This window comes from Chlorocebus sabaeus, chromosome 8 (assembly GCF_047675955.1).
Source record: "Chlorocebus sabaeus isolate Y175 chromosome 8, mChlSab1.0.hap1, whole genome shotgun sequence".
NCBI classification, from domain to species: Eukaryota; Metazoa; Chordata; class Mammalia; order Primates; family Cercopithecidae; genus Chlorocebus; species Chlorocebus sabaeus.
In genome coordinates, this window is record NC_132911.1 from 102,852,920 (window position 1) to 102,865,053 (window position 12,134).

Genomic DNA, 12,134 nt, shown 5'->3' on the forward strand with positions numbered 1-12,134 from the left:
TGAGGCGTTTTGTTTATTCAGATTACATCTACTCATATTTATGGTATTAGAAATTAAAACAAATCTTAAGAATATGTATTTATTAATTTATTTTAAAATAAATTTATTATATATTGATGTGACTGTCATTTTATAGTAAAAGTAAAATTGCTATATTTTAAAAGGTAAGAAGGGACATGCATTGGTTTTATTTTTGTAAATATCTTGAATGTCTGGCTTAGTAGAAGATAGCTGAATTTTCGTGTCTGCTTCAGTATTTAGTCTGTTAGGACATGTTTTAATTAATGTATATGAAGAACATCTAGCCTTACCTAGATATTTATTTGGAAAGGAAGGCGTATTTTAATAGCCTTTTCAAAAATTGTGGATATTCCTTTTGATATTACACTAAAACTTATTAAGTGGTAATTTTAAAAGATTTGTTGGGCTGGGTGTAATGGCTCACACCTGTAATCCCAGCACTTTGGGAGGCTGAGGTGGCAGATCATGAGGTCAGGAGTTCGAGACCAGCCTGGCCAACATGGTGAAACCACGTCTCTACTAAAAATGCAAAAATTAGCCTGGTGTGGTGGTGGATGCCTGTAATCCCAGCTACTCGGGAGGCTGAAGCGGGAGAATTGCTTGAACCCGGGAGGCGCAGGTTGCAGTGAACCAATGTCGTGCTACTGCACTCTAGCCTGGGTGACAGAGCAAGATACTGTCTCAAAAAAAAAAAAAAGAAAAAAAAAAGATTTGTTGTTTCTTCAGCACTTAGAAATTGCCCGGTATATTTTCTACAAATATTTATTTTTTGAATTAGTATGTGCATCCATCCATTATCCATACATCTGCCCACCTTTTCATCTGCTTTTCAGTTTACAAAAATTTATGGACTAATTTTTCAGGTTTTATTTCTTTTCCAATTTCATTTTTTGTGGGTTTATTCTTTCATGTCTGCATTTTTGTAAAGGAGATAAATCCATGTGAAATGAGCTAAACTTTTGAAATAGTAGTATAGGTATTATTCCAGGCAACTTGTTACATTGTGGGGTTATAGCAGTGGGGAAAAAAATGTTTCTGTTACCATGATTTTAAATTTGGCGTAGATTTTCTTTGTATTAGTACTAAAGCTACACAATTTATAACTACAACAGATGGCAAGTTATAAAATACTTGACAATAGTCGGGCGCGGTGGCTCATGCCTATAATCCCAGCACTTCGGGAAGCTGAGGCGGGCGGATCATGGGGTCAAGTGTTCAAGAACAGCCTGGCCAATATGGTGAAACCCTGTCTCTACTAAAAAAAAAAAATTTGCAAATAAATATTAAAGACTTTTCTACTTAAGATAATTCAGTGTTTTCTAATATGACAAAAGTTGAAAAATAGAAAATAAGTTTCAACTAAAGTTTGTGTCATAACTTGATTGATTTAACTTTTTAAAGTTTGGGCAAAAGATAATGCATATATTAGCTGTACTATCTTAACGTCATTCTCAATTCTACTGAAAAAATTATTTTTGTAATTGAATTCACTGATTTAGCATTGATTAAATTAAAGGGATAAGGATTCATCTTCAAAATTAAAGTGTAATAAAATAAGATATTAAAAAATAAAAAGGCAACTGTTGACAAATATTGTTGGATATATTGTCAGTTTTTTTTTAACATCAAAAGTCCTGATATGTAGCCTTGGCAACATAGTGAGACCCTGTCTGTACAAAAAATAAATAAATAAATTAGCAGGGATGATGGCACTTGCCTGTAATCCTAGCAACTTAGGAGGCTGAGGTGGGAGGATTGCTTGAGTCCAGGAGTTTGAGTTGCCATGAGCCATGTTTGCACCACTGTACTCTAGCCTGGGTGACAGAGCAAGAGTGTGTCTCCTTAAAATAAAATAAAAAAATTCTTACATTTTGTAAAAGGGAAAAAAAGATACATTTTCAGTTTTAGATGATCAGAATAAATCACTTATTTTTGTAGAAGTTTTTGAGGGAAGTCAAGGATTGCAAGTTAGGTACTGTCCTTTTTGGTGATTTTTGCCTGTTTACTTTTAAATTTGAAATTATTCTGACACATTTCTGTTAACTTGATTGTTGGGAGGAATTATGTTCAACTGAATCAGTCAAAATAGGCATTTATCCAATCTGGGCAACATAGTGAGACCCCATCTTAATTTAAAAAAAGTAGCCAGGTGCAGTAGTGTGCACCTGTAGTCCTAGCTGCTTTGCAAACTGAAGTGGAAGGATCTCTTGAGCCCTGGAGGTTTTAGGCTGCAGTGACCCATGATCTTGCTACTGCACTGCAGCTGGAGCAATAGAGGAAGACCTTGTGTGAAAAACACAAACAAAAGCAAACAACAACAAAACAAAATAGTCGTTTGTGTATAAAACTTCTATAGACTTTTTGGGCAGTATTTGTCAACATCTTTTTATAATTTTAGAACATTTATGTTTCTCAAAGTTTTCTCTTAGGGAGATACCTTGATATTAAGGAGGAAAGCATTAGAATTCATTGTTCAGCTTGGATTTGAAGAACGTTTGGAATTAATTTCTGGTTCATATTTTGGTTAAGAAAACAAGATCATGTTTCTACATTAGCATTTCGAACAGTTGATATCAGTCCAGCAAAAATCATGCCAAATTAAATCTAGCATTTTTCTAATAATGTTTAAAATAGTTCTTGTAATGTTCGAGTCTTTTTTTTATTTTCAGACGGAGTCTCGCACTGTTGCTCAGGCTGGAGTGCGGTGGCACAATCTTGGCTCACTGCAAGCTCCGCCTCCCAGGTTCACGCCATTCTTCTGCCTCAGCCTCCCGAGTAGCAGGGACTACAGGCGCCTGTCACCATGCCCGGCTAATTTTTTGTATTTTTTTTAGTAGAGACGGGATTTCACCGTGTTAGCCAGGATGATCTCGGTCTCCTGACTTCGTGATCCGCCTGCCTAGGCCTCACAAAGTGCTGGGATTATAGGTGTGAGCCACAGCAGGAGTCCTTTTAATCAATTAATTGCTTTTTCTCTCTAATAATTGTAGACAGCTGAAGAGGGATCAATTTAAAAAAAGTCAAGTTTACTTCAGTAATCATTCTAGATGACAGAATTGTACTTTAAAATAGCTACATTGTATATATAAGTACTAGAAACATCCAAGAAATAGGAGCCTACATTACATAAAAATATAAAATATAAAAAACTTTATTGTAAATAATGAGAATAAGCAGTTGATACTCAATATAGAGAAGTCACTGTGCTTAAAATTGTAACTTTTAGTCCAAGAACTTTTATTGGGCCTAAGTTAAATACTGGTTTTTTTAAAAAGTGAGCTTTGACTTTGCATTTAAAAGTGATGAATATATCTATTTCCTAAGAATGAGGGGAAGTAAATAATTGGCAAACACAGACTGAATACGGTTTTTTAAAAGTAACTTTTTCTTTTTGGAATAATTTTAGAATTACAGACAGGATGCAAAGATAGTAGAGAGTTCCCTTATAATTCTTACCCAGTTTCCCTTATTGTTATGTTATCACAGCATATTTGTCAAAATTAAGAAACCTTCATTGATGCATTACTGTTAAATTTTAAACATTAATTGAATTTCATGATATCTTTTTTCTGTACCATGATTCAAACCAGGATACCATGTTGCATTTAAAATAGTACTTTTGAAAAATAATTTATTTAATTTTTGAAACATATAAATAATTTGTTGTAAGCATCTGGGGAGTAAGAATTTTTTGTTTTGATAGTATCTAGATTAGTACAGGTATACCTCAGAGATATTGTGGATTTGGTTCTATGCCATTGCAATAAAGCGAATATAGCAATAAAGCGAGTCACAGAAATTTTTTGTTTTGCCCAATGCATAAAAAGTTGTGTTTGCACAATACCATAGTTTAAGTGTCTAACAATATGTCTAAAAACACTATACATACCTTAATTAAAAGTACTTTATTGTTAAAAAATGCTAACAATCATCTGTACTTTTAGCAAGTCATAACTTTTTGCTGGTGGAGGGTCTTGACTCAGTATTGATGGTTGCTATCTGATCAGGGTGGTGGTTGCTAAAGGTTGGAGTGGCAGAGGCAGTTTCTCAAAATAAGACAGCAGTGAAGTGTGCCACATTAATTGACTCTTTCATGAAAGATTTCTCTCTAGCATGGGATGCTGTTTTACTGAATTTTACTCAGAGTAGGACTATTTTTGTTTGAGACAGAGTCTCTCTCTGTCACCTAGACTGGAGTGTAGTGGTATGATTTCGGCTGACTGCAACCTCTGCCTCCTAGGTTCAAGCAATTCTTGCACCTCAGCCTCCCGAGTAGCTGGGACTACAGGCATGCACCACCACGCTTGGCTAATTTTTGTATTTTCAGTAGAGATGGGGTTTTACCACATTGGCTAGGCTGGTGTCAAACTCCTGGCCTCAAGTGATCCACCTGACTTGGCCTCCCAAAGTGCTGGCAATACACGCGTGAGCCACCGTATCTGGCCTCAGAGTAGAACCTCTGTCGAAATTGAAGTCAGTCGTTTTCAAACACTACTGCTACTTTATCGACTAAATATACAGAACATTCTAAATTCATTGTCATTTCAACAATGTTCCCAGCATCTTCACCATGAGTAGATTCCATCTTCAAAAATCACTTTCTTTATTTATCCATAAGAAGCAAGTCCTCTTCAGGCTCCATTTCTAAATCTAATTCTCTAGTAGTTACTTCCTCCACCTAAGTCTTGAACACCCCAAATTCATCCGGGAGGGTTAAAATCAACTTCTTTCAAGCTCTTGTTAATGTGGATCGTTTGACCTCCTTCTATGAATCACGAACGTTCTTAATGGAATCTGGAATGGTGAACCCTTTCAAAAAAGTTTTTGATTTACTTTGCCTAGGAATCACTATCTATGGTGGCTGTAGCCTTACAAAATGTATTTCTTAAATAATAAGACTTGAACTTCAACGTTACTCCTAATCCATGGGCTGCAGAATGGATGTCATTTTAGCAGGCATGAAAAACAATATTCATCTCCTTGTGTATCTCCATCAGAGGTGTAGGGTGACCAGGTGCATTGTCAGTGAGCAGTAATATTTTAAGAGGAGTCCTTTTTTTTTGAGCAGTAGGTTTCCATAGGCTTAAAATATTTAGTAAACCATGCCATAAACAGATGTGCTGTCATTCAGTCATTTTTTTATTCCATTCATAGAGCACAAGCAGAGTAGATTTAGCATGATTCTTAGGGGCCCTAGGATTTTCAGAATGGTAAATGGACTCTGTCTTCAACTTACAGTTACCAGATATGTTAGCCCCTAACAAGAGCATCTGCCTGTCTTTTGAAGCTTTGAAGCCAAGCACTGACTTCTTTCTAGCTCAGATCTCATCTTCTTCCAGGAGAAGGCTCTTTGGTCTATGTTGAAATTCTGTTGATTAGTGTAGCCACTTTTGTTAATTATCTTAGCCAGGTCTTCTGGGTAACTGTGTGCAGCTTCTATGTCAACTCTTGCTGTTTATCTTGCACTTTTATGGTATGGAGACGTCTTCTTTCCATAAGGCTCTTGAACAGACCTCTGCTACTGTCAGACTTTTCTCCTGCAGCTTTCTTATGTCTATTAGCCTACATGGAATTTAAGAGTTAGGGCTTTGCTCTGGATTCAGCTTTAGCTTAAGGGAGTGTTGTGGCTGGTTTGATTGTCTATCCAGACCACTCAAAATTCCTCCATATCAACAGGCTGTTTTACTTCCTTATCACTTGTGTGTACGCTTTTAATTTCCTTCAAGACTTTTTCTTTTGCACTAATGACTGGGCCAACTGTTTGGCTCAAGATGCCTACCTTTCGGCCTGTCTTGGCTTTTACATCCCTTCTTCACTAAGCTTAATCATTTCTAGCTTTTGATTTAAAGTGAGAGACAGGGACTCTTCCTTTCACTTAAATACTTAGACCGTTGTAATATTACTAATTAGCCTAATTTCAATATTGTTGTGTCTCAGGAAATAGGGAGGCTCAAGAAGGGAGAGGGCAATGGCTAGACAGTGGAGCAGTCAGAACACACACATTTATTAAGTTCTCAGTCTTAAATGGACATGTTCATGGTGCCCTAAAATAATTCCAGTAGTACCATCAAAGATCACTGATTACAGATCACCATAACAGATAATAATAATGAAAAATTTTGAATTATTGGGAGAATTACCAAAACGTGACACAGAGACACAAAGTAAGCATGTGCTATTGGGAAAATGGTGCTGACAGACTTGATTAACGCGGGGTTGCTACAGACTTTCAATTGGTAAAAACTGCAGTATCTGTGAAGTGAAATAAAGCAGAGTGCAATACAATGAGGTTTGCCCCTACTTCTTATCTAGCTGGCCTTCAAAAAGTATTTGTTGCATGATTGAATGAGTCTATGAGATTTAGTAGGAAACATATTTTGAAAAGAATATCCTTCATTCTATTTACTTCATAGGAACTAGAAAGAGCCTATTTTATCTTTTTGCATTTCATCACCACTTTCTTTTTTATTTCAAATAGTGAGAAGTCTTGGAAATGACTGAAACTACACATTGTTGAATGTTTTAGTGAATATAAAATGAACTGAGGTTATACTCTGTGTAAATTTTTGGCAGAATACATGAATTATTTTATGAGTATGGGACTGTTATTGCACATAGCTTTCACTTTTTAAAACAACATTAAGAAGGAGTTTAAAAAGTATTTAAATTCTCTATATATGTTGAGACTAGCATATTCAACCTTTATACCATAGATAATCTGTTACAGCTGTTTTTGTTGCACCTGCTTTCCTGCTTAATAATTAAATTTCGTGAATCTTAAAATTGGCCTTGTTTTAATCAATTAATCATAACAATGACACTTTATTGCTCTTTAATACTAATTTTGATTTACTTAATATTCTTATATTTCTTAGCTCACAGAAATGCAAGCTGAGAGTAGTTATTACAGTCCACAGAAAGTAAAATCTAAAGAAGTATTGTGTTGGGAACAAGAAGGAACTACAGTTGAGGTAATCTTTCAATATTGAACCTGTATTTTTAAATATTATGTTCTTTGTTTAATATTTTATAAGTATGTGCTTTTATCAGATGTAGTATATTTAAAAATACAAGGAAGATGTTTCTTATTTTTATAGAATTTACTATCCCTTAGTATAAATAAATAGTATAGAATAAATTTAGAAATGACATAATTCTAAAGATGTTTAATTTAGAGATTCTAAGCGGAAATCCTCTAACATTTTTATTAAATTCAATTTCTTAGTTCTAATGTTTCCTTTCCTCTTATAGGCCCTTATGATGGGAGAACCTTTCTTTGATTGCCAGATTGGGTTTGTTGGTTGCAGAGCCATGTGCCTTAAAGGAATTATGGGTGTTAAAGATTTTGAAGAGAATATGAATAGAAGTGAAACTGTAAGTCCCTTACCTCCACCCTTTTTTGGATAGGATATAGGAATAATTAAGTGCTTATTGAAGTGTTTAACCATATGATATCTGTTAGACTATATATATCTCAGGCTTGAGAGAGGAGCTTTACTATTTCTCCCTGTGTTTCCCCTGCAAGAAATTATACAGCTCAGGGGAGTTTAGAAAGTTGGTAGCACCTAACACCTGGACAGTTGTTCCAACTACTTTCTAATTCATGAATGTTTCTTCTTTTTTGTTTATGGCAGTTATTTGGAGTTTCCTTTTGGTTTGTTAAAATATTCTTAGCCAAAATAGTCAATGAAAATGGAGTAGCAGCATTCCTTATCTTTCTGTTTTAGTGATTTCTTTTGACTGGTAAATGGGCATCATAAAATCAAGGTTTTATTTTGTTTAACAGGCTAATGGTTTTTCTTCATGTTATAAATTTTGCATTTGTTTTCAGGAAGCCTGTTTCTTCATTTGTGGTGAAAATTTGAGTACTAAAGGTTTCACATACCTTACAAATTCATTGTTTGATTACCGAAGCCCAGAAAATAATAGTACTCGTGCAGAGTTTATCTTGGATTCAACTCATCATAAGGTCAGAGAATATATATTTGAACCAAATTCTAGGCTATGTTTGGGTGGACACGTTGTGTGAATACTTGTGATTTCTAGCTTTCTTTTCAAATAATACCTTCTGAATGCTAATTGTTTATTAAAACATTTAGAGTGCATTTATACAGCGTGTACATGTAGAAATGTTTGAGGAGTGCACAGAGATCTTTACTTTTATTTGGTATGTAAACATATTTTGCTTATTTATGCCCTGCTTCAAAAATAATCATGGAAGAAACATGTTGAATTACCACTGTTAATTTTTATTACTTTTAATATGTGGGAATGATGGGAAGAAATGAGGAATTTACCCTTTTACTATGTATGTTTCTTAGTATTTTTTAAATGTAAGAATATATTAATATGTTTATGGAATATTAATACATTTGTGAAATCAGTTAAAAATTCAGATAATTACCTGAAGATTAGTGCAATAGGATAATTTACATTTTACTCCTTTTTATCAAGATTTACTTTCATTGTTAAAATACTTAATGTTGACTTGCATAATTGACATACATTTAGAATATTTTGGTATATCTTTAGTGTTTGAATTGTTTCATGTAAGTGTATTGAAGTATTTAAGGATTAATTCTATTTGAGAGTATACATTATTAGACAGTTTAGTGATAGTGATAAAGGTCAGGAGTGTACTATCTCGTCTATTGTAGTTATTTATTAACTAGATGTGATTAATAAAGTGGTCAAAATGTCTCTTAAATTATGGATGTCCTTTTTGTGTGGTCTGTAATAGATGTAATATTACCTTTCTTAGAAGTAAATTCTTAGAATAATCTCTGTTCTTTTGGTAATCCTTTGTGTTGTTATACATTCTATATAAGGGTATGTGTCTAACCTATCAAGCTTTAAACTCAAAAGTTTCTTTTATACAATGTTTGTTCTGTTTGCATTGCTTCGTTGACAGGAGACATACACTGAGATGGCTGGAATGCAACGGTTTGGGGCTTTTTATATGGATTACCTGTATACAATGGAGAACACTAGTGGCAAAGGTATTGGCTTCTTTCCTTTATGTTTGTCATTTCTTGAACAACTGAAACAAAGCCTTCCTCAGAATCAGTTCGTCCTTGACTGGTTGTACTCTGCTACATAAGATTTACCTCTAGTGCTTTGGGGAGTGGTTTAATTTTAGCGTCACATTAGAATTGTCTTAGATTCTTGTCATTTCAAATCCATTCTTTATATAGCTGATTGAAGACATTTTACATAACCTATTAGAATTAGTTCTCATATGTACCATATATTATGATTCTGATATATCAAATTTTATATTACATTACATTTTTAAAAAGAATAAACCTTTTCTATTCTAAATACATTTTGAAGGTGGTACTAATTTTTAATTAAAAAGAATGTGTTGTATCAATCAGAAAAATACAAAATCTTCCAGAGACTTTAGATGCATAGATTGTGTTATTTTATTATGTATCTTATTATTGTTTTATTTTATATTTTTTGGAAATAAATGACATTGAAAAAATTTCTCCTTTTTTTTTTTTTACTTCTATATCAACATATAATGTTGTACTTACTATTTCAGTCTTTTTTATGTTGAAAAGTTAGTGAAGATAGGTTCACTTTTTTTTTGGTGAATTTTTCATGTTTTTAAAAAATGATTTCAGTATATTAGGTGATATGTTAGGTACAGATGAATACTGTGAAAACCAAAACATTTCCTAAGGAGCCAATAGGTGGTGTTGAACTAGGCATTTAAGTAAATGATTATAATTTAGTTTGCTAAGAAGAGTAATATAGAGAACTAGAAGAAGTGTGGGTAAAAAAAAAAAAATGACAGCTTTTGCTTGAGAGGTCGAAACTTCTCAGAGTTGATCTTGAAGTAAATTTGTTTTTGATGAAGAAAGAAGGAAAGAGCAGTAATTTTCTGGCTTCTGCTTTTGGAATGGTTTCTAGATGTTGATGTTTTCGTTGGTCAAGCCTTAATTTCTTTCCCTAAACTTTCTCCCAAGGTAATTTCATTCTTTTCCATGGATTTAAGTACTTTCCATATGTTGTTGATACCCAGATTTGCATTTTCTAGTCCAAACTTCTCTAAGATTCAGAATTAAATATCCAATGCATACTTGACGTTTTTACCTCTGTGTCTGTCTCAGGTATCTCAAAACTGATTTTGTCCAAAATTGAGTTATTAATAAATATTCCTATGACCACTTACTACCTCTGCTTCTCTATTTCTAGGCTTCTCTTCTTGGAAAATTGTACTGTCATCTTCTTGTTGCTCAAGCCAGAAACCTGGGAGTCATCATGACACACTTTTTCCTTCGCTCCTAGCCATCTGGTCCACAGATGATAACAGTGGTATCACTGTTACCATATGGACTAGCATCTAGTTCATAGGTACCATCATCTCTAGGTTCTAATAGCTTTTTTTTTTTTTTTTTTTTTTGAGACGGAGTCTCGCTCTGTCGCCCAGGCTGGAGTGCTGTGGCCGGATCTCAGCTCACTGCAAGCTCCGCCTCCCGGGTTTATGCCATTCTCCTGCCTCAGCCTCCCGAGTAGCTGGGACTACAGACGCTCGCCACCTCGCCCGGCTAGTTTTTTGTATTTTTTAGTAGAGGCTGGGTTTCACCGTGTTAGCCAGGATGGTCTCGATCTCCTGACCTCGTGATCCGCCCGTCTTGGCCTCCCAAAGTGCTGGGATTATAGGCTCGAGCCACTGCGGCCGGCCCTTTTTTTTTTTTTTGACAGTTTTGCTCTGTTGCTCAGAGTACAGTGGCATGATCTCGTCTCACTGCAACCTCTGCCTCCTGGGTTCAAGCGATTCTCATGCCTCAGCCTCCTAAGTGACTGGGACTACAGGCATGTGCTGCCATGACTGGCTAATTTTTGTATTTTTAGTTGAGACGGGGTTTTGCCATGTTGGCCAGGCTGGACTTGAACTCCTAATCTCAAGTGATCCGTCCACCTTGGCTTCCCAAAGTGCTGGGATTACAGGCATGAGCCACCACACCCAGTTAGGTTCTAAAGCTTTCTTACTGGTCTTCTTGCTTTCACTGTAGTCCTATAGTTTCTACTGCAATCACAGGATTTAATTCTCTGCTGATAATTTTCATGGGCCTGACATTGATTTATTTAAAAACAAAATTTAAATAGTTTACTAGATTCTGGTCTTGAGTTACTTGGTGGATAGTGATAACTATTAAGAAAGCTAGATAAGAAAGGAAAATTTTTGGAGAGAAAGATGAGTTTTGAGATAACTGTGGGCATTGAAGTGTGAATATTCCTTAGCTAATTATATATATGAAAGTGCAACTCAGAAGTCTTATGTTCTAATAGTGTTGCAAATTATTATAGTGTTGTAGTTGCCACTTGTAAGCTGGTAGGTTTCTTCTTGTTAAATATAATGTCTTATGCATGTGCTGTGGATTCTATATCTTGTGAGGAAGTGGAATATCTAGTAGTCACCTTTCAAGCAAAGGAAACCTAGCGCAGAACATCTTTATTTGTATATATGCCTCTCCTGCAGTTTTTAAAAGATAGAAACATGATTTATGTTTGTTAGATTGTTTATATATTAGTTCTGAGAAGCCAGTAGTTTGTTAACTTTGGGGTTTTTCATATTTTTCACTTCCATGAATAGTATACAGTGTTACAGATATCATAGTCCTTAACTTTTAAAACAAAATATTGGAATATTACACATGTACAGAACAGCAAAGAATTTAAAACTGAACACCTGTGTATTCTCCATGCACACCAAGAAATAGGACATTGTTAGTATCCAGTAAGCCTCCTATGTGTTTCTTTTCTACCACACTCTTCCTCCTTTACTGGAGGAGACTGCTGTTTTGAGATTTGTGAGAACCACTGTCTTGCTTTTGGTTTGCCACTTACGCATCTACTTTCTTAATTTTGCAAGCTGATTTTTTTTGGGGGGGAGAGGGTGGAAACAATAAAATAATAAAATTCCAGTGTTAATTTGTGAATGTCAAATATACTTTAAAATATGTTAATTCATTCAAATAATTGTTAATTTATATGCTTGCTTTTTAGGTAACTGTGTTTATATGTTTATGTTTCTCATTATGAATCCATATTTACTTATAGGATGATGATGATCATGGTGATAATAATAGCTAATTTTTATT

The 12,134-nt window shown here is 34.6% G+C and overlaps 1 protein-coding gene across 8 annotated transcripts in view; it reads left to right on the plus strand.

Annotated features, from left to right (window-relative positions):
* VPS13B (vacuolar protein sorting 13 homolog B) overlaps nucleotides 1–12,134 on the plus strand; it is an 870,718-nt gene that overhangs the window by 93,004 nt on the left and 765,580 nt on the right. For all 8 annotated transcript variants that reach the window (XR_005240849.2, XM_037999868.2, XM_073018246.1 and 5 more), the window contains exons 9-12: nucleotides 6,897–6,992; nucleotides 7,273–7,395; nucleotides 7,853–7,990; nucleotides 8,933–9,020. Coding sequence is in view for 7 of the 8 variants with exons in the window: in XM_037999868.2 (XP_037855796.2) it covers nucleotides 6,897–6,992; nucleotides 7,273–7,395; nucleotides 7,853–7,990; nucleotides 8,933–9,020 (445 nt within the window). In the remaining variant the exon portion in view is untranslated. The remainder of the gene's footprint in view (nucleotides 1–6,896; nucleotides 6,993–7,272; nucleotides 7,396–7,852; nucleotides 7,991–8,932; nucleotides 9,021–12,134) is intronic.